Source organism: Neopelma chrysocephalum, unplaced genomic scaffold (assembly GCF_003984885.1).
Source record: "Neopelma chrysocephalum unplaced genomic scaffold, ASM398488v2 Primary Assembly neopelma1_64, whole genome shotgun sequence".
Lineage (NCBI taxonomy): Eukaryota > Metazoa > Chordata > Aves > Passeriformes > Pipridae > Neopelma > Neopelma chrysocephalum.
Genome location: NW_020897721.1, coordinates 5,012,563 through 5,035,304, shown reverse-complemented (window position 1 = coordinate 5,035,304; position 22,742 = coordinate 5,012,563). Strand labels below are relative to the sequence as shown.

General features: G+C 49.2%; 1 protein-coding gene across 18 annotated transcripts in view; it reads left to right on the top strand.

The window, feature by feature from the left end:
* Positions 1-22,742, top strand: part of PTPRF (protein tyrosine phosphatase, receptor type F) — a 287,080-nt gene that overhangs the window by 231,290 nt on the left and 33,048 nt on the right. For 7 of the 18 annotated variants that reach the window (XM_027683284.1, XM_027683287.1, XM_027683295.1 and 4 more), the window contains 9 exons: positions 2,153-2,179; positions 4,423-4,540; positions 6,803-7,381; positions 8,012-8,109; positions 13,399-13,652; positions 14,353-14,443; positions 17,390-17,602; positions 20,608-20,762; positions 21,628-21,639. In XM_027683284.1, coding sequence (XP_027539085.1) covers positions 2,153-2,179; positions 4,423-4,540; positions 6,803-7,381; positions 8,012-8,109; positions 13,399-13,652; positions 14,353-14,443; positions 17,390-17,602; positions 20,608-20,762; positions 21,628-21,639 — 1,547 coding nt within the window. The remainder of the gene's footprint in view (positions 1-2,152; positions 2,180-4,422; positions 4,541-6,802; positions 7,382-8,011; positions 8,110-13,398; positions 13,653-14,352; positions 14,444-17,389; positions 17,603-20,607; positions 20,763-21,627; positions 21,640-22,742) is intronic. The other 11 variants (XM_027683286.1, XM_027683290.1, XM_027683292.1 and 8 more) reach the window with 6 other exon arrangements.

Sequence of the window (22,742 nt, the reverse complement as noted above, 5' to 3'; positions counted from 1 at the left end):
GTATTTATGCAGGCCTGGCTTTTCACTGTTACTCCTCCAGCACAGATCTCAAGGCATTTCTTGGCGCTCTGATCTAATGCAAGATTAAAGTCCACTGAAACATTAAACCAAGCAGAGTTTGAACATTAAACACTTGGTCTAAAATCCTAGCAGCTGATAAACTCCCTGCTGTGGTGTGAGAGGCTCCTGAGTAGCCTCCTGAGCCCAACTCTGCTCTGCTGTTCATTCCAGTGGGGTGTCACCTTCTGCTCCTGTAGCTACGTGGAGGTGAGCTGGGGTGTTACTGCCATCCATATGGCCCCCATCCACCAGGGACATGCTTTTGTAGGAGAATTTACTTCTGGAAAAAGAGCTACCAGGCCTTGTATCCCTCCTCTGGCAGGACTTCTTCCAGGTTTTAGATCAGCAGGGCAGAGTGTGTGGCTGTTGACCATGGTATGGGCTGGCTGGCACAGGTGGGACATCAACAGCAGTGACTTGAGTTGAACTAAATGTGCAACAGTGGAATTAGCACCAAGATGTGTGTGGAAAGAGAGCCTCTAGAGACCATAATACTTATTAAAGGCCTCAGCTTTATAAGAAGTCTTTAGGGACAACTTGACTTCTTTGCTGAAATTTAATGTTGAGGTGGTTTAGAGGAATAATTGTATTGCAGTCTCACAGCATCAAGTAAGTGAACTATAATAAAATCTTAGAGGAACGTTTCTCCAATAGCTTCTTCTTTCTGAATTTAGAGAAAAAAATAGCAAATATTTTGGAAGTATGCCATGTATTTTACTGCTGAGGAGAGTACTGTGCCACTGATAGGTGGCAGCCTGTGAAAGTCACCTCAAATAGCCTGAGTTCAAAAGGCAACTTGTAGGTTTGATGCCATTTAGTACTTCTGTTGCACTTGCAGGTTCCCAAGCACTCTGGCAGTATTAGCTGGGCTTCCCAGGGTCCTGAGGAAGTCAGTATCTGAGCACTGTTTCACAGCTGGCAGCTCAGGCTCAGAAGCAAGGCTTGCCAGGACTCAAACTGTGAGTCAGGGGCAATAATACCTATCTTCACTTTCATTTCTGTGCTTGAACCCATGGAATGGTGCTTCCTCCGGTCAGATTTAGTAACCTGAGATGTAACGCATCACTTTGGCAGAGAGAGTTTACTGTGATCTCTGCAAACCTTCCTCTTTTGCATCAACCACAAAGAACAGTGCTGTGGGCATGCGTGGCAGCAGCCAAGCTCTGCTGTCTCACCACCCCGATGCAGCTTTGATGCCTCAGAACCCCAAATCCAGCCAGAAAAATTCAGAGCCCTAATTGAGCTGCCGTGGCCAGGAATCTATGTGAACTTCTGGTGGGAAATGGTTTGTGTAGAAGTTTTCCCTGCAGGGCCAAGTGAGTGTTTGCTGTTGTGTAATTGGGAGTGAGAAGCTGTTTCCTCAGTACATGCACGAGGTATGAACCTCGCTCCAAGCCACGCAGCACTGTTGGAGAGGAGCAGCTTAGCGTGGAGCTCTGTGTAAGATCTCAGCCTCTCCTTCACTGTTGACAAGAGACGGCACTTCTCAGTTTCCTCAAGTCCCCAGAGCATTGTCTTGCAAGTGATACAGGAAAGAGAAGCTCTGGAAATGTTGCATTGGTGCTTCCCTGCAGGGAGTTCCCTCTGAGCTTTGTGTGTTCAACTATTTGGTTGTCAACAAGAGATGGTGGCTGGAGGATCACTAGAACAGAAACTGGAGATCAGGCAGCACAACTGTTGTGAGTGACTTGTGGGGCAGGAGTCAGCCCCAGAGCCTTGTTGGTACTACCTATCCCTTCATGCTTCTGCTTGTGGAAGAGGCAGAAATTGCAAGCAAAGCCAGAATGGGAAAGTACTGCAAAGTTAGGAAGTGATGACCTCTCCACTCATGTGAGAAGGAAGCTCTTTGCCCCTGTTTGTGTGAATGATCTCAGACCTACTGCGCAGGCTAGCGGCATGTCAAAAATTGCTCTGTGCCACTTCTCCTCTTGGCACAGCCTGTGCCAAGTGACCCTCTGTGTATAAGTGTTGTAATTCCCCCAGCCCAGTCCTGCTAACTCCTGCTGTTGTCGTCGTCATCCCCTTCCTACATGTTGCCCCTTAAAACTCTGTGTCTCCATTTTTCTCTCCTCCTTCCTTTCTCCCCCGTCAGTGGAGAGCTGAGGACTCCGTCGACCATGTAAGTACCACTTGTGTGTGCTCCAGGTTGGAAAAGAGGGGTTTGGTAATTCGATTTGTGAGTTTTGTAGACACAGTGCTGTCAAAACATTCCTTTCACTCCCTTAATGAGGCTGGAGAGTTGCACTGTGAAACCTTCCACAAGCAGCAAATCCGGAGAAAATTGGCATTTAGGTCGCTCCTAAATGCAGAAAAGCAATTGACATTTCCTATAATCTGTATATCCAGCTTGTTGCAGTGCAGTTTTAGGCAGGCTCAGGTGATCGACTCGGGAGGCACATCCTACTTGGCCCACCAAGTTACATGGTAGAATTAGATATATAATCTTTAAAGCACATTGATCGTAGTCATGAGAAATAACCCACACCCTCAACCGTGACCTTTGGTTGAAACACAGATAGTAATAAGAAAACAATCACATTTAAACAGTTAAATTCAATTTTTCCAACGTAATTTTGAAATATAAATTTGGAGGAACAAACTAGGAAATGACCTTTTTAGAGTCAGCAATTCAATTATGTGCCCTACTGTGAGCTTCCCCAGCACGATGCATTTCTCCTCCTGCTTTATACAGAGGATCCTTGGCTTGGAGTGGCTTTGTCATGACAGCACTGTGTTTGCATAATGCAATCAGACCTTCTTTCATCCATCCCTTGTCTCTCTCTCCCCTCCTCCCAGCTTGCTTGCTTTGCTCCCGGTGGCATGCTTTTGCGTGAGAATTTTCTCTTTGCATGGGTTTTGGGAGGAGTGAATTCTCTTGGGATGATCAGAGTCTGCAGGTTTTACGAGAGTGCTTCCCCGCGGGTCCATTGGCACCGGTCGGACTGTGCGTCCACTCACCCGCACACACCATCTGCTGCAGGGGCGGAGTTGGGGTTGGACTCTGGTTCACACGGTGATTTTGGCGGGGTTCTTGTTGGTGCTTGTTGATACTTCTCTGGGCTGGCTGGTTCCGCAGCGGTAACACGGTGATTCTGATGAGTAAGCCTGGGCAGGTAATCTGAACCAGCAGCACTGACTGGAAATCAGCAGGTTTAATAGCGTGGGTGTGTGTGTGAGTGAGTGATGGGAGACTGGCGATGCTCTGAGAGCAACCACAGGTGCCCCTTGTACCCCTCAAGCTGCAAAGGATCCCCGGGGCAGAGATCAGACCCCAGGAGCAGCGTCTAAGAGTGCCCATGCTGCCTGTCCTCAGCAGCTGGAGCTTAGCCCTCTCCATCTCTGGTCTTCTCCTTGTCTGAAGGGGTAAATAACCAACCCAGAGCCTCTGCCACCTTTTCAAGAGCTTCCCCAGCCCCTTCTCCAGCCCAGTGGTCTCTTGTTCCCTGACCCAATGGGTTTGTAGTGCTGATGGCCCAGACAGTACCCACAGATGAACGCAGCTCACGTGTACCTGCCCTGAGTTCCCAGAGCTGCTGGGAGCTGCTGAGTTAGCTCTGCTTGCTCGTTTGCAGGCCTGGCCAGCCAGGCTTGGCACACCTCACATTTCCACAGGAGGCCAGGAGGGAGGAGCAGTGCTCCCCTCTTTGATCTCAAATTGAAGTGCAGAGCCATGCCCTCCTCCTGCCCAAAGGAAGCCAGTTAGCAAGGATGCTAACACCCCTCCGAGTCCGCCCCCTCCCAGACCTCCCACGATGCAGCTTTTCCCTCCAGGTCTTGCCAGTGCCTTGCACTGACCCATCCCAGCCCTGCAATACCATGCCTGGCAAGGAGGGTGAACACGATGCTGTAGCACTGCAGGTGCTCCCTGCCCGGGGCCCCCGCCCCTGCACTGTCTCCCTGTGCTCCCCCACGGCTCTGCTGCAAGAGACAACTTAAAAAATCCCAGAATTAGCCCCCAAGAGATTCACACAGCCAGCTGAACTGGCTTTTGCTCTGGTTCACAGCTCCATAGTACTCTTACTTTCAGGCTTCAAGCAGGACCATATCTGGATCAGATCTCCCTCTTGGCAGAAACCGTGGGAGAGCACAAGTTGCTGACACAAGTTGCTGGTGGGTCCCTGGAAAGGCCGAGTGTTAGAGACAGGGATTGAAATTAGGCAGGTGAATGTTGGAGTGGCAGCAGTTGTTTGCTGGCTCTGTGTGACGTGTGTGTTTGAGCACGATGCATGAGTGTGAGCCAGCGAGTGTGTCAGCGTGTTGCTGTTGGAGACACTGACCCCAGTGCCCTCCTTTTGCTCACTCCAGTAACAAGTGTTTGCTCTTTTCGTTTGCCTCTTCCCTGCCATGTGGATGTGCTCCCAGGAGACAGTCATTGGAGGCCTGCTGCCAGAAACCACCTACTCCGTCACAGTTGCTGCCTACACCACCAAAGGAGATGGTGCCCGCAGCAAGCCCAAAGTCATCACCACCACAGGGGCAGGTGAGTGTGGGGAGCAGGTGTCACAGCCTCGTAGGGGTGGTGGTAAAACCTCCCAAGAGGTGCGTGGGGAGCATGGCCAAGGCACCTGTACAGGAGGAAGGAAGAGGGCTGGAGGCGCTGCAGAGGTACCTACTCTTGTGATCTCCAGCCCACGCTTACAGGCTTTGCCACTGGATCACCTGAGCAAAGTGCAGCAAACAGATGGACAGACGCTGCCAGGGCTGGTGAGAGAGCAATGAAACTCATGGGTCTGAGCTCATCTGCATAGTCCAGAGACCTGGGAAGAGGAAGCCTGAAAGTCCAGGCCCTCCCTCAGCTTTTGGAATCCTGGCCTGTCCTCACCTTGTTCCCGTAGGCAAATGCTATGTCTTGCTTCCTTTGGTGACTGCAGTGCTGCCTGGATGGCCCCTGGCACAGAGGGCTCCTAAGAGGTGCTTCTCAGCTCCCCCCAGCCATTGCTGCTGCTGTCTCCCCAGGCTTACATAGCTGAGCCTGGCTGCTCCTAGAGCCATGGTAAAACCTGGAGTGCAACAAATCCTGCCATAGAAGTGCTGCAGACACAACTTCTAGGTCCTGGTGATCCCAGCCCAGCTCTGCTTTCTCAGTAGAGAGTCGTACCTGTGCCTAGTGCAACACAGGAGCCTCAACCTGGAGCAGGGGCACCCAGGAGTCATCAGGTGCTTTCCTCCGGATGTGGTCATGCTTGCCTTTGGCAGTGGCACCAACTAGTTGACACTGCCTTGTCCACTCACCTTTTCCACTCACTAGACCTGTCCTACAACTGATAATCGTGCTGCTTCCTCACGTCAACTGCAGGAGCAGTATTTACCACTTGTTATTTACGGGAATGCAGCTTGTGCAAACTGTTTGTTCCCGGTGCTTTTAGACAGGGAACAGCTTGCCATCTCCTCTGTGCTGCATATGGGGAGTTCCAGAGGTAGTTTCCACTGTCACAATCTCAAATGCTGTCTCCCTTGTGCCTCGCCGTGATGTATGCTCTGTTCATCAAATTGCTACAGCTGTCCTATAAACAGGAAAAGCTTCCTAAACATCCCAGTGTTGCACTGTAAACCACAATGGGTCTCCCCGTGTTATGGTGCACATTTAAGGTTAATATTTGGAATCAGCTTTGAAAATAAGGTGTCCCTTAATACCAGCTGCTGTTAGACATTGTATTATGAGTGCATGGAGGATGGCACTGGCAATGGGAATGTAGTTGTATGTCTTAAATATCTACAAAACCGCCCCCAGAGCTGCCTTTGTAGAGACTCGGGCTGCAGGCCTGACCTCAAAGGGGAGCGTCGGTATCGCCCTCTGATGGCAAAATCGGGCCATAATTCTGTCAAATACGGTTTCCTCTTGTGCTCATCTGTGGGCTCATACCTTTCAAAACTGTGCAAGGATTTTTACCTAGGTTTGGCTACAATCCCATTTTTGTTTTCATATCAGTGGCCCCATCCCTTTGATTCTGAGTATCTTCCCTATCAGTTGATTTGTTTACAAATCTGAGCTGATGTGAAGACACGTTCTTTTTTTTAAGTGAAGGAAATCAAGGTATTAAACCATCAATTTAAAGCTATCAGTTCCTAACCCGTGACGGCAACAACCCCTTGACTTGTGCAGCATAAGCAAAAGTCCTGTGGAACGCTTGTGTTCACCTCTCACATCGACACTGACATCACGAATCTGCTTCTCAGCTAAACCAAAAATGTATTCTGATGGCAAACAGCCCACCCAGCTCTGCTCGCTGCCTCTGCAGATGGTAAAACTGCAAGGTTTCAGGATGAAATTTGTCTGCCTCCAGACAGACCAGGGTGCTGGAATCAGGCTTCTGGGTGTCTGTGGTGGTACAGTGCGCCAGGTCAGCACGGCCTGATGCTGTGCACTGGCTGGAGTGTCTGAAGACCACTGATTGGGAGGACGGGATTCAGATCTTCTCTGAGATAAATATGATGCTTTGAGGTCCCTTAAACCTTTCCTGTATAAGGGAATGACTTTTGGGGCTGGATATGGCTGAATTTATTTCCTGTTTAAGTGGCAGCACACGGGAAAATGGCAGCCAAGAGCTGGCTGGCTCCAGCTTCCCTCGCCACTGGATTAGGGTCGGTCTGCCTCTATCCATGTGAATTGTTTGTCGTCCTCTTCACCCTCCTGTCTGAACTTTCCCACTTTCCTCAATCCTCACGGACTGAGCAGCACAGAAGCCATCCTTCCTTCCCCTCCTCCCAGGCTATAGATGGTCATTGTGTGTTTATGTTGCAGTCCCGGGGAAGCCCACCATGATGATTAGCACGACAGCCATGAACACAGCCCTCATCCAGTGGCACCCACCCAAGGAGATGGTAGGGGAGCTGCTGGGTTACCGGCTGCAGTACAGACGTCTGGATGAGGAAAAAATGAACACGATAGACTTCGGGAAGAGAGACCATCACTACACTGTGACCAACCTGCACAAGGGGGCCACGTACCTCTTCAGATTGTCTGCCAAGAACAGAGCTGGCCCGGGAGAGGAGTTTGAGAAGGAGATCACTACTGCTGAAGATGTGCCAAGCGGCTTCCCACAGAACCTGCGCGTGGTGGGTCTCACCACTTCCACCACAGAAGTTGCTTGGGATCCCCCGGTCTTGGCAGAAAGAAATGGCAAGATCGTGAACTACACGGTGGTATACAGAGACATAAATAGCCAGCAGGACCTGGTTAACCTCACCAGGGACACAAGTATCACTTTGACAAATTTGAAACCCGATACCACTTACGACATCAAAGTGAGGGCCCGCACCAGTAAGGGGGCTGGGCCGCTCAGCCCCAGCATCCAGTCTCGGACCATGCCTGTGGAGCAAGGTAAGTGCCCCTCTAACAAGCCCTAAGCAAACTCTGCCTCCAGGACAGGGACCTTTGCTGTGGTTCGTGAGGCTGCGCTCCCCTCTGCTCTGACTGTTGTGATCAGGTACTGTGTGGCACCCTAGTCTAAAACTGGTTCAGTGAGGGAAGGCTCAATGAAGATTTCCTTAAAGTTGCCATTTGGGAGGAGAGGGGCATTGGTGGTACCTTAATTGCCTCCACAGGCACACTTTGATGTTTTATCTGTACATGAAGGGCTCTTCCTTGAACTGGAGCAAGTGGCTGAGTAGGATCATCTGCAGATCCAGTACCTGAACACCGCTGTTCTTTGATCATGACAAAGGGCCAAGAGAGTGTGAGTGGAGGGGGGAGAGAGAAAGGCTACAGTTCAGCCTACAACTTCCTTTCTGTAATGCTGGAAAGTATAGTCAAAAAGCAAAACTCCACTGGAGACTGTAGACTTGGTAAAAGGCTGCTGCTCTCTTCTCTTCATTTCTTACTTCTCTGCTGTAGCTGAACTCTTTGACCTCTGCTGCTGAGTTAGACAAAGAGAGCCCTGGATTTGAGCTGCTGCCTGGCTCCCTCCTGACTTGGCCTTACAGTGCTCAAGTATCTTGTTTTTCCTTTCAGTGTTTGCTAAGAACTTCCGCGTCAATGCCGTCATGAAAACGTCTGTGTTGCTGAGCTGGGAAGTGCCTGACTCCTATAAATCTGCAGTGCCTTTTAAGGTAAGGGTGGGATTCGGAGGACTGGGAGCTCCACCTGTGGCAGTGAGCAGGACAGTGGATAGCAGCAGCAGCTGGGGCCCACCAGTCAGACTGGCCATTGTTGCTCCATGACAGTGGTCACACAAGCCTGTCCTGATGCCTGACACCGGAGTTGAAGCATGAAAAGTTATAAATTTGATTTAATCGCAGGAGATCAGGACAAAGTGGTCTGAAGACCAGCCAGTGAATCAAACTAAGAACGACTCCTGCAGCGTGTCCTGTCTCAAATACCCCTATTGCCTTCATGAGTTACTTCAGAGCATCAGGGCAGATGCATAATCTCAGGGTGCGAAGGGGAGAAGCATCATCACCCTTCCTGAAGGTGTTACAGATGTGAGCAGCACAAGATGTGTCAGTGCAGAGGGAGCTCTGGAGGAATGGCTGCTGCTCTCTTTTCTCCCGTACAGTTCTGGATGTGGTGTCATCCAGCAGGCTGCAGACAACACTGATGACCTGATGTCTTCCTGCCCTTGTCTGTCCCCCCAGTACGTGTCACTGATGCAGGTAAAAGACTAGAGTGTGGTGGAAAATTTTGCAGATCTCAGTGGAGTTTCTGTTGCTTAAGAAATATGTCAGATTGCTGAGGATAACCTTCCACCCAGTCTGAGCAGCAATCTGGTGCCTCTGCAAAGGTGGCCAGGGTGGAAGCAGCATGACTTCTCTTCCTCTTTGCACATGCCCCCAGCCATGCTGTGCCTAAAGAGAAAATGCAAAGCTTGCATGAGCTGTAGCGGATCCATGGCCAGGGGAATGAGGGGAAATCTTGGACTGCATCCACATCAAAGCGGATGAGCACCTCCCCTTCCTTGTTACTAGCTCCCCTTGTTTAAATCATGAAGCTGAATTACCATGATCAATAACAGGCACTTGTTAACATGCTGAGTTTAGTTGAAGCAGACAAGGCTTTTGTGAGTACCTTGTGGTATTCAAAGCTTTCCCACATGTAGGGTTCATTAGGGTCAGTGTTCAGATATCTGGCCGCAAGGAGCTTTCACAGAGCCCTGTTACTTTGCACTCTGCTGAAGAACCAGAGTCCTTCACCTTGCCTTGTTGTTGTGGCCCAAAGCCCACGTTGCTGTGTGACAGCACAGTGCTGGAAAGGGACAGTGTGACCTTTGGAGCATTGCTACCACATGAGGATGGTGGAGTGGTTGGAGGTAGCCAGGAGCCAAGGATGTAATGCTGGTGCCCTGTCTGTCTCCTCTCTTAGCTGCATAGCTGTGACTGCTTACACAGGGGTGACTCAGGGTCTGCCCCTGCTGTGGGTTAACCCTCAGCTGACACAGGAGCAGATGGCATTAGCCACTAACTTAAGAGCGGTCATGCAAATGAGAGTGTTACAAGGATATTTCTGTAATAGTGCCTCCTTTCCATTAATATTCCCAGACTTGCAGACGCACAGAAGTCAAGGCCAGGAGCTACCAGGGTCAGCTCTAACTCATTGATTGTGCCACTTGAAAGAAATCCTTAACCTTCAGGATTTTGTATTTTTATAAACAAGGTTCACCTCTCTCCTCTAATTCAGGCACATGGGATACTGAGGCCAGAGCCTAATACTGTAACTAGCATAGCAGATAAATCTCCATGGGAACAATTAGTATTATCTACACTTGATAAACAGTCTCATGCTAAATCTATGTCCCAAAGGGTGTCATATTCTACTTTAACAGATTTAATTAAAGTAGATATTGTTCTGACAATGAATAGTGAGGCAAAGGCAGGACTGGTGCTTTTTTTTTATTAGGGGATGAACTGAGACCTTAAGATTTTTCTTTGCTGCCAAATCAATAATGAAGGTTTGAGATCTCTTTGGGGAATTTTCACAGCTTCTTCTGGTCCAGGAGATAAATTCCTTGTAAAATGTTGCCCAGCAGTTGTGGTGGAGCAGGGGCACTATTCCTTTATTATTCCACTGTGCTTGCAGAAAGCTGTTCTGGAGCTTTCACGAAAAGTGCAAGATAGATACAACCTTCTCCTTGGGGAAACTGCATTTTCCTGAGACACATTCTTCAACTTAAGAGCAGGACAGAGGATATATTGGTAAAGCCAGCACTGCAAGGTATTTTACAAATGGGGAGAAGGAACAGCGCCTTTTGAAAACCATAATGATACAGGTTTGGAAATAAGCCCTGAGAATGCTGGGCAGTGCTTTCTCACAGGGTGTCCCATGGAATGCATAGTTACTCCTCCTCGTAAATATGCCAACCGCATCTATTTCTCCATCCAGTCATTGTCTCTTGCACACAATGTGTCTTTTCATCTTTTAGTTCAATACATTCTGTACTGCCTTGAAATCAAGCATGAGACCTTCAGCAGTGACATTTGGGCCCACCTACCTTTGCAAATCTTCTCTCATGGGTAGGAGCAGCACAGATGACATTTTACAGCAATCCATGGGCTAGTCAGCACTGTTTGGCAGTTCAGAGCCCTTGGGCCAGATTTGCTGCTGACTCCAATAGTTACCAGTGGGCCATGATGCAACCTCTAAATAGCATTCCTGCCTGAGCTTCCGGGCATCTTCCAGCTGCACATGAATGACTGTTTCTGAGCCCTCACATTATTTCAAGGTTTGTGCAGAGGCCTTGACTAATGGTGCATAACATTTGAGAAGACAATGTGTTGTGGCAGGTAAAGGAACGCAGAACTGCTGCAGCAACTGTGAAAAGGGGAGATGGCAGAGAATGCTTCAGGAAAGCATTGCAAATGCCAGTTTCACTGTCTTCAGATGCAAATTTCTGTGCATGGCAATAAAAATCGTTATTTGGTGTCAGCACTGAATCAAAGGCTGTGTCCTGGCCAGTTCCAGTGCAGAGCAAGCAGGGAAACCCTGAACTGAAATGCCTGACCATCTCTTCTGCCTCCTCTTGCTGTAGGAAAATGGCTCTGTCCGCAGCACATGCCTCGTGTGCAGGCAGTTGGTGGCTGTCTTCCCCTGAGCACACAGTGCACGCAGAATCAGTTGGTGATACCTTTATTAGGGAAGAATTTATAATGAGAAATCTCATCTGAGAGGCAACAGAACTCTCTGGGTTTTTCATCCTTTCAGCATAGGTCTTAGTGTTGGAAGTTTGGTTTTGTTCAAATGTGTTGGAGCACATAAAAGAGGGGTCCCACTGCTCCCCCAGGACACCCCCTGGCTCTGGTATCTGGTATATCTGGACGTACTATTGCAGTGTCATTGCAAGGGGTGGTGCTGGCCCACACAGCAAAGCTGCTAAGATTACTTGAAGTTGTCTTTGTTGTGCCTACTTCTGTGTCGGAGCCAGGGGAATCCTGCCAGCTGTGTATCTGATATTGCGGTGCTGCAAGAAGCACTTCTTCATTTTGATTTTTCACTCATTGTAGCACCCATCTGATGTAGGTGTCTTTGGAGAAAGGTATTAAAGCCCAGGAGAAAATATCATAAGAGAAGTCACAGCAGAGAACAATTCCCTCTGGCTATCCTACATTTTAGAGCCTTTCCTGCACATGGAGCAACCAGCAGGACATTTTTCCCTGCAAACCTCTGTTATTTTAGTACTTGATACCTACTTTTGCAGTCCATTGCTGCAAACTGAAGCGTGTCAACAAACGAGATTGGTTGCATCTCTTCTCCATAGCTGGCTCCTCACTGCTGCTGTGTTACCTGTTAGGAGTCTTTTCTCATCAGCAAAAAAGCTGGGGCTCTTTCTCCTGACCCACATGCAAAGTGACATGATGAGCTGTGGGTATCACTGTTCGGGTAACACAAAAGCAGAGCTGCAAATTCCAGGCCTAGCCTGGTCCTTATGCTCCACTGTCCTTCAGATCTCTTTCCAGGCCTCTTTTCTCCTCCCAGCTCCAACACTAAATATTAGAGCAGAGCTAATCAGCTGCACACGTCCCAGAAAGCTGGCAGCTTTCTGTAGATGTCTGCCACCTGCTGAAAAGGGGACTTGGAAGGAAGGTTTGGTCCCTCCCTTGCTGCCTGTGTAAGCCTGAATGGGGGGCTCAGCTGGTGAAAAAATCTGTTTTTCTTCAAGTAATTCTTCTTCCACAGAACTGTCTTCTCTCTCTCAAGGCCCCTGTTGGAGATAGCATTTTACTGTGTGGTCTCTGCCTGCAACAAGTAATAGCAGCCATGGTTTAACATGCTCCAGCTCTGCCATTGCCAGTTTTTGGTATGCTGTGTCTCTGCACCACTGTCAGGAATCCAGCTGGATTTCTCTGTGCTGGACAGTCACCCAGTAGAAAGAAACATGCTGTTTTCTCACAGTTGGGGCACAACCTGTGGCCTCTCCAGTTCTCTACACCCCATTTGTCTCTATCTACAGGAACTGCTTGAGTTTTTGCTTTGCAGAGGCAGCGCTCAGGGTTTTGGGGTACAGGAGTTGCTCTGGCAGGGTCAGGATCAAGGTTCCCTGGGCAGATGGGCTGTTTAGTGCAGCTAAGTCAGCAGTGCCCACGGCTGCTGTGCCTGGGGTGAGGTGGGGGTCCTGCCTGTCTGCGACAAGGCGCTGAGAAAATGTCATTAGCTGAGAGGCCCAGTGGGGGAAGCTGTGCGTGGGGGGGCTGCCCCCGGCCACCAGCAGCTCTGCCCTGCCCTGCCCAGCAGCCTCTCGCTCCAAGCACGGCAGGGAAGAGCAGCACCGACCTCCTGCCCACGGCTGTGTGGTGCCAGCATCTGTTGTCATGGCGACGGGGTGTCATACCTGCAGAGCGGCTGTTTCGGGTACCAGTTTGTGAGCCGGATTTGTCAGATCATTGGTGAGGCGTGTCAGCCCCCGGTCACCTTGCTGGGGGGGATGATCTGCATTAACCATCTGATCAGGCATCAGCCAGTGGACAGGGGAGTGACACCAATTCAGAGCAGACAGGATTTTACCCCACGAGCGTATTGTGTGTTGCAGCCTCGTGAGACAAGAAACAAAACCCCGTTCATCCCCACGCGGGGGCCCAGCACGGCCGTCTGGGTTCCTTCCCCAAATAGGTGCTGAAAAGCAGTGCTTGTGGCACCACCAGCCTCACTGCTGGCACTGCCCACCCAGGCATTGCTGAGATGACCCCCTCTCTGCTCCCTCACTGCGAGGCACAGGGAACACAGCTCAACCCTCTGCTGGGGGTTGCTCTTCTTTAGCTAAAGATTTATGGCTGTTTATGAAGCACACAGTAGCCCACCCACCTGAGGCAGGGCCCAGAGGCAAATTTTCATCTCTAGCACTGCTATTTTGAGTGTGAGTTTGCAGCAGCAGCAGCTGTCAGCTGCATGAACGCGTCCCTTTCTCCTTTCAGATTCTCTACAATAGCCAGAGTGTGGAGGTGGACGGCCACTCAATGAAGAAACTCATAAGTGACCTCCAGCCCGACACGGACTATTCTTTTGTGCTAATGAACCGTGGGAGCAGTGCTGGGGGGCTCCAGCACCTCGTCTCAATCCGCACTGCTCCTGACGTCCTGCAAAGCAAACCCATCGCCACAAACAAGTACATACAGGAAGGAAAATTCACACTCACCCTTCCCAAAGTGCAGACCACCGTGCCAGTTAGGTAAGTGCCGTGCCTGGGTGGAGAAGGTTAGGGGTGGGGGGCTAGAGGTAGGGAGGGAAAGGCAGGGCAGACCTCTGCCAACCTGTGGATTTTGTAACCTGGGACTGAATTTCCGAGCAGGCTCTGGTACAGAGCCAGGCATTTACCCGTAACATGGGATCACGCTGTTGGCTCTTCCTGAGCAAATATTTATGTGTAACAAAATTAAGACAATTCTCTGATAGTTTGCCCTCACCCTGGTGGGTATACTCCAGATGCTACCAGCAGAAACACGGTTGAGGATCAGGAGGGACTTTCTCTGACACTGTATAATATCCTTTAAATAAATAATGCCTAAAGCCTCAAGGAGATTAAAAAAGTGAGTTTGTGGAAGTCTTATTCGTTACTGTGGTATCCTTGTGCTGAAGCTCAATTCCCCCAGGGTTCTTGCTACAATCCGATTATATAAATGTCCTTCTCACAGCTCCTACACCACCCTCTGGAACACAGTCTGTAGATCTTCATTATCCTAATGAGTGCTAACAGGAATATTCTCTTCTCTGGTGCAGCTGGAAAATGAGCTCTTTTCCTTGCTGAGCCCTTTTGTTTGCTTGCAGGGCAGGGAAAGGAGCGGGTCAGCCCTGAGAGGCACACGGCACACGTCATTTGGTGACGTGCCAGAGGCTTAGGGTCCAATCTTTATGCTTTCCTTCCTTCTCAGGTGGTACTACATCGTGGTTGTGCCAGCAGATCAGAGCACCAGCACCCCGACTGCCCGGTGGCGGACACCTGATGAGATGGAGCTGGACCAGGTAGGAATTGTAGCAGCTGCTGGGATGGAAGTGGTTCCCAGGTGGCCCAGCACACCTTCCCCAGGCCTCCTGGCAGCAGCATGGGTGCAGTGATGCAGGTGCAGGCTGCCCAGCAGAGGTGGAAGCTGTGGGATGGGTGTCCCCTCGGCCTTTCTTGGCTTATGACAGCATGTGGGAAGGGGGCTGGAGTCAACTAAAGGAGGAGCCACGTCCCAGAATGTGTTCCCTTAGGAAATTACACTTGAGTGTCTCAGAACTCTGATCAGGACAGATCGTGTCTCAGGTCAGACAGTCCTTGCAGCCTCTCTCAGCTGGAATGACCATGCTGATTTTGCACACAGGCTAGGAGAGAAAGGTTTTGTTTTCGGTTTAATAAGCTGTTTTCTCAGGAAGCTCTTCCTTCTCTGGGTAGGACCAAAGCCTGCAGTGTAGATAAAGAGTTCACTCTAGTATCTAACAAAACCTGCAGAGGTCCCTTCACACTTGCTTGTTAAAGGCTTTCAGCGTTCACCAGCCCATTGCCCCAAGATGCAGCTTGCTCTGTGCAGGAGTGCTCCAACACCAGTAGCATGGAATGTGTGCAGGTGTCAGGAAGGGTTTTATGGGCTCTTTCTTCCCCACACACACACCACCAACCCCAAAGCAAAAAGGAAAAATTCCACAAAATCACACACAGAAAGATCCATTAAGAGAACAAAGTTGCAAGCTTGAAGTACTCAGAGATGACAAACTGTGAGGAGCTGTAAGTCAACCCTTATCTTTATTTGAATGATTACAGTCTTTTCTGAGAGGTCTCAGCTCACAATGTGTATTGGTGGATCTGTTCTGCACATGAAGCACAACTGTGTGGTGGAGAAGCATCATCCACAGGTCTTCTGCATCTTTTCATTGCAAGTTTTCCAACATCACAGATGTCACAAGAAATAGAAGACCGAGACGAGAAAGGATGGTTTGGTTTTGAGCTTTAGGTGTTTGAAAGCTATCAGGACATCTTGTTCCTATCTGTCTCGTCCAGCCTCAGGCAAATGATCTAAATTTTCATTAGAAGCCACTGTCTTGCATGTTGTGATTTTTTTGAGTGCTCGGTTGGAGATCCTGGAACCTCATTTGCAAAGCCTAAGCATCCCCAGCTGCTGAGAAAGTCAATAGGAGCTGGGTACAATCAGTGCTATAAAGATAATACTGAGTTTTCTTTAAAAACAAAACAAGCTGATGTCTTTTCAATTTGACATTCAGAATTGTTGGACATTTTTTACATTAATGTCTCTGCATCTCTGTATGTGTAAAATTAGGATAATCACTTTCATCTCACCTCATATGGGTGTTTGGAAGATAAGATCGTTAATGTTTGTGAAGCACTTGTAATATTATAGTGATCAGCACCACAGAAAAGCCCATGAGGAAATTATTAATTTTGTCTTCAGAGCTGAATTTGAATAGTAAGCAATAAACAAGGCCTCAAGCTGCATAATGCAAGGAAGAAAACAAAATATGGAATATCTGCCCTTTGATTAAGCACTGTCTGTCCTGTGTATTGAACAAAGCAGGGGACTTAGAGAAAAGATAGTCTGTGACCATGCAGTCAAGGCTGGAGCATAACACACGTACACAAGGCAGCTGAATTAATTTTGCACAGGCAGTATTAATTTTCTAATTTTTCAGAATCTGAACTTTGCAAGCCTAGCAGTCTTTTGATGCAGCCTTTTGCTGTGTGATACAAGTGTAAGTGGCAGAAGCCTCCAGCAACCTCAGTCACAACTGGAGCCCTGTGGCTTCATGCCCTTGCACACAGAGCTGTGCTTTCTGCCCCGAAGAGCTCAGCTGTAATCTCAGCAAGATACAAGAGATGGGTGTGGGGAGCAAACTCCACACTCCAAAGACTATCCTTCTGCCTTTTCCCCCTGCAGTTACAGGGACACTTATGTAACTGAGATTTCTCCATTCTCTTCTTTTCTTTTCTTTTCTTTTGGTGATATTGTAATGACAAGCCATAGCTTTCCAAAATTACTCTAACATGAGTATTGATAAGAGGGCAAGGATGGTCTGTCTGTGGCAAAGTGTAAGGGGCTTCTTACTTTCTTCCCCAGATTTTCCTTTTCAGAGAGAGTGAGCTCAGCTCAGCAGTGTGGCTTTGTGTGCACATCACTCTCCCCAGCCTTCTGATGTTCCCCATCTGCCCTGACAGTATTGCACTGATACATTTCTGTGTGAAATGTATTTCATGCCTCCTTTTTCAGTTTGAATTAGAATTTCTCTTCCAAACCTGATATTAATTTTCATTCATTGCAAAAAAAAAATACCTTTAAACATCTGAGAATCTTCTTAGCGGTGCAATTGAATTTCTGTGTGTTTATATCCTTTTTCATGAATTCGTGACTATGAAATTTACCAGTTTTACTCTGAACATCCCGTGAAATCTGTTACCATTCTTTGTGATTTACACAAAGTTCTGCCTGCAGCACAGCAGGTGAGATACCGAGGCACTGACAGAAGGGAAAGACACGGCAAATGTCACTTTTTCCCTGTACATCAGCATCAGCTGTAATTCACGTCCAGCGTCCGTAGAGAGTGTGATTTGCCGTCCAGACCAATATTTGGGCCACAGAATGTGGCCTGCTTCCCTCGCGGCCCATTAACTCGAGGGGACAGTCACAGCCAGGCTGTTTTCAGCCCTAACATTCACCATGTCAGCTTTCCAGGACTCAGGATTCTTCTAAAGCTGCGATCCTGGCAGAGGTGCTTGCAGTGAGGGTCTGCAGACAGATGCTCCAGCAGTGCCTAAATGGATAACACATGCCTCTGGTTTCTTAGTACCACCACATCCAAATCAGACCCAGTATCTTCTCCCTTCCTTCCCTCCTGCTGAGTCCTTCAGCCAGTAAGATGACAGTGTAAGGCGGTGTCACACTGGGCGAAGCAATAGTGATGCACCTTGTTTGTCCCCAGTTGCTGGAGGCCATAAACCAAGGGAGTCAGAGCAGGCGCCAGCGACGCCAGGCAGACAGACTCAAGCCCTACATTGCTGCCCAAGTGGATGTGCTGCCCGAGACCTTCACCCTGGGGGACGAGAAGAACTACAAAGGTTTCTACAACAAGCCTCTGTCTCAAGACCTGAGCTATCGCTGCTTCGTGCTGGCCTCGCTGGAGGATGGGGACACGGTAAGGACTTTCTGTGGGAGGTGGGCACAGCCTGTCCCAGCAGAGCTGAGGTGGGCTCAGTGCAGGCAGGGGGAGCAACTGCTGCGAGCTGAGGCTGCTGTGGGAGTTAACTTGATAGATGGTGTAAATGGCACATATGTTCTACATAACAGATAAAAAGTGGAGGGCAGTGTGTCAACACACACATTCTGCATGAGCTCAGTTGTGGCTTGCTGGGCTGTGCTCAGAGCAGAGCTTGACACATGGTTGAGATGGGATGGGTCCTCATTCTGCTTTGGTTCAAGTAAGTGACTGTGGAAAACAGCCCGTGAAATCTCACCCTGCACAGCGGCTGCTGAGACTGCAGTGGACAGGATGTTCCCCCTGCAAACCTGCCCAAAACCTCACCTCCAGATGACATCTGCCCTAGCAAACCTGCCTCCCATCGCAGTGGGTCGTCAGCAGGGCAAAGGTGCATGCTTGCCTTCTGTGTAGGCATTCCTGCTCCTGCATCTCTCCCTGCCAGAGGCTGGAAGCGTTGCTGCCGAGCACACGGGGCCTGGGCACGTGAGCAGGGAGTGGCTGATGCAATGAGCAGGGAGCAGCGCAGCAAGACCTGTGCATCACTGTCCAGCTGTAAACACAGAGGGCAGGAGTGGTGGTGGCAGCAGTGTGTAAATAATGGAAATAATAGAGATGCACAGAATCCTTTGGTCAGCTTCCAAGCCGTGGCTTCCGTCCTCAGCCTCATTTGCTTGTAATGGCTCATTAAGGCTGGTCGAGTTCTTCATTAGTCATCCAGCTCACGTGTTCTTGTGGCAAGATGTGCACACTGGTGAGGGAAGGAAAGTCACAGATTAGCAACAAGGTAAGGCAGAGGCCTTGAGATGAGCTATCCTGACAATCCCTGTCAAGAAGAGATGACCTTAACTAGTTGATCCCAACTATAATCATCTCCTCACTAGCGTAGATCTGCCACAGCCCTCCAATGAACCACCAGGCAGCAGTTATTATACTGCTCCTACCAATCTCCTATATACCCTGCTCCTGCAGACCACCTTTCTGCATCCCCTGCTGCATCACATCCGTTTTCATTTGGAGTATGAGGCATTCTGTCCAAGCTGTGCACTGTCTCCCCCACCCAGCTCCTCTGAAACTGCTTGCTGTGTCTCTAGTGTCAGCAGGCGAGCATAACATTGCCATTCTTCAAAGGCAGAGGGAGTGTGGTTGAAACACTATCTCTGGGAGCAGGGACACCTCCACCTCGCAGTCTGCCTTTGGAAATGCCACTCAGGTAACAGCCCTTCTGATCTCTTCTGCTTCTGTCTTCTCTTGGAAGGAGACGCCTCCAAAGCGTGTCTGCAGAAATATGAATTATGAATGTTTGCCCCTTGCACAAAGCTTTGGAGGTGGCCACACGTGTTACCTTGCTGCACAGGTCAGCATGGTCCTGCCCTCCCCTCCACCAATGCACCCTGACCTTTCTGGGCAGTCACAGGCAAAGCCTTTGTGTCTTCCTCGCAGAGGAGCCACTTGCCCATGCAAAGGGGAGCCTCAGGCCTGCTGCCCCATCCTCTCGACACCAGTACAGCATTTTCTTGTCCCTGCCATGCTCAGAGCTGTACCTGACTCCCTGCCCTGTCGTTTGAATTGGACAAGGGGGTGTGGGAACATGCGGATGGGTTGCAGCGATCCCGTGCGGACTTCCTCTAGGAACAGAACAAAACCAGGAGCTGGCAGCTGTTTCACAGGCATTGAAAGAGGGCCTTGTAGTTTTACAGACAAAGTGGCAACCACCCCCCATGGCTTCTCGCCCAGACAGTGGCTTCTCTGCTGATAAATCTGAGGAGAGCAGCTGGGATGCTGCACTAGTGTGGGCTGCCAGAAGGATGTCCCAGATAAGAGTATTTTCTGTACTCCTCACGTTTGAAATCAGGCTGACTGGGATCAAGGGTACCTGTGAGAGAAGATCAAGATAAGCATTTGTGGGACACCAGCACACTTGATTTTTCCCTTTCTTCTCCTCACATATGTGCAGATATGAATTGCAGGTTTAAACTTCGACCTTAAAGCAGGAGATTTATAGATCCACAGGAACCTCTTCAATGACGTAAACTTTCTGTGGCAGGAGCAGAGCGTTTCTGGCTCCTTAATGCCAGGCAGCAGGTGCTGCTCAAAAGCCACAGGCACGGAACTGATATGGCTCTGGCCCTCTCTAATAGGGGGAAAGGATTTCTTTTTGCAGCATTTAACCCTTCTGACCCACCAGCACTGAGCTGTGAAGGTACAACACTGCTCCATAAGCCTTAGCAACAGCAGCAGAACAAGGTGCAGTGTCATTTTTCTGCAGGAAGGGTTTGGGTCTCTGTTAATTCCATCTTGCAGGTGGGGCTAGAAAACTGTCCCTTCAGGTTGTAAATCACAGGGCTGCCAGATTGCAGAAGTCTCTGGAAAGGAACCTGTAAGAATGAGCCTCTTTCTAAGGTCTGTTTATCAGCGACATCAGTTCTGTCATTTCATTCCTTAAGAAAATGGCCTAGCCCAGCAGGGGTTTTCCTAATATAGCCCTGTCCTGGAGAGATGTGTTGATATCAGCACAGCAGGTATTATAAACCACTTAGGAATCATCAGCCAGCCCCACTGTGCAATTGGTTGGGATTCAAAACCTTGTGATTTGGCTCTGAGAGAATCCAGGGATGGCAAGTGGCTCTTAGCTAGGCTGCTCCAGTTTGGCACCTCCAGGTCGGGTCTGCCAGCCACAAAGTTGATGGCACTGGGAACATTTCACACCTGGGAAGTTGCTGGCACTGAGAATGTTTCACACCAGGAAGAAACTGTTGAAACAGCATGGCCTCCACTGACACCAAGAGAGGGAGTATCTCATGGTATGTTGCTGGGGTTTGAGAAGCACGACCATTCCCTGCAAGCCAAAGGCAAGGGCAAACTCCTGCATTTCAGGGATGTAGCTGTTGCTTTAGCATAATGGATGCTTGCTTTTCTCTCCCTCTTCTGCCTGTGCTGTTCAGAAGAGATATGCAGCCAGCCCCTACTCGGATGAGATCGTGATGGAAGTGGCGTCAGCAAAGCAGCAAGATGAACCAGAGATGCTCTGGGTGATGGGACCCGTCCTGGCTGTGATATTAATCATCATCATTGTCATTGCTATACTCCTGTTCAAAAGGTGAGATCCAGTGCAGGACATAGCACTTACGGCATGAGGGCTAGAGGTGCTGACAACTTCAACACCTTCCTTGTAACCTTCACATAGGGGGTGCTCTGATAGGCAGTCCTTGGTGGTCATGGGGAGGAGGAAGGTCTCTACCTGGCACAGCAGAAGGCTGCTTTATAAAGAGAGCAGAAGAGCTGGAAGGGCTGGGTATGCAGAAGGTAGTTAATATCAGCCTCAGGACACAGAGCTGCTGTGGATTCTGGAAACGTGAGCAGTGCAACAGAGGAGAGCAGCTTTGTCCCTAAAGCCAGTCTGACTGCTCTCTGGTCACACAGCTTGGATTGGCAGCCTTGGGAACTTCTCTAGTACTGGTTTTCTGTGGAAATTGCCTGCTTGATCTCTGGCAGGTGACCCCACTCCTGTGAATTTTGAGTGAGGAACTTGATCTTGGTTGTGAGAACAGGACACGGATGTGACAGGCTAGAATCTGAGTGGAGCTCTCTTTTGGAGGCCTCTCAGTCCTGACTACTGGATCAGAACCATCCACATACTGTGCTCCCTTTAGAAGCAAACACCTGCTTTTGCCTAGCAGAGCAGTCCTGCTAAAGTTGTAACTGTTATAGTCCTCCAGAGGAGCCACAGGTTGTATTTGCACGTGTTTGCGTAGCCTGTTCAGTTACAGTGGGTCATTCCCTACCTGCTCAGCTCTAAATTTCTGCTCCTCCTGGGCTCTCTATTTACATATGTCTCTCTAGCTGGGGAAGGGAGATGGCTTTGTTGTCTGATTAAATGGAGCTCTGCTGTGCATGTGCAGTCAGTGCCTTTCTGTGTCAGTGATCATCTCTTTTCTTCTGTTCCTGCTTTTCCCTGGATCTAGTAAGCAAGAAAGGTATGAATCCATTTTATCTTCTTGTTTTGCTAAAATATCAAGTCTATTTCCTTTTTTAAAAATCAAGCCTGAAGCTACTAAGGGGCTTCTTTGTTTTTGGGAGTATGGAGCATGCCAGCCTTAGGAGTTTACAAAGACTGTTTCCTCAAGGGTATCAGCCTCCTAGCAGTTGTCAGCCTCTTACAGCTCTCAGGGAGAAGTTCCAATGTAAAGACTTCCCAGATTGTTTTTGCAATTAAATTAAAAATAACAAAAGATATGGCAAGACCAGCAGTTAAAGGGGTTCCTTTGTTTTCTCAGGACTTCAGACTGAGAGCTGTTCCATCAAAAATGCAGGTGTATTCTTGCAGTCTCTAATGAGGGTTCTTTGAGGCAATACCAGGGAACTGTAAGAAACAGTGGGTTTGGTGGTCTTTAATGAAATAAGATGGCCCCAGAAGGGATTTCTGTACCAGGGCCCTATGGAAGATAGTCCCACCTTGGCTTAGCTTAGCACGATAAAGCACCAGCCTGCGGTGCCCAGACCTGACATTCACGTCCCTGCTGCATCCTAGCCCATGGAGCAGCACCATATCCCATTCCAGCACCATATCCCCTTGCAGCACCACCTGCATGCTCAGGGTAATGCTGTGGGTTTGGCTGTCCAGCCTCTCTTTGAAGGCATTTTCCCCCAGAGATATCTGTGTGTCATATTGACGGTGGCAGATCTACAATGGGAATGAATGGAAGCTGAGCATCAGTGGGTAGCTTGGGATCTGGAGAATAGTTTAGCAGTTGCCCTGACTAGGCTAATGAGAGAGAGACAAACTTTAATTACATGCTGTGCCCAGAAAAGCTGGCCCACTTTGCTCAAGGGCTCAGGGACTGGTACCCAGTAGCACATTGCACATCCTGCTGTGCTCCTGATAGGAGAAACACTGATTTATTTGTTTGTCACGTATTTTCCTTTCTTTCTGTCAATGCTCTCAGTCTTTTAGCTCTTTTGTCTCAGTCTAGGCAGCTGGAAGGCTTCTGAGATGTTGAGATGCCGCAGAGTTGTGTAAGATTCTTCTGTGGGTTGGCAGTGTCAGGGTCAGCACGGACTCAGAAGAGAGTACTGCTGT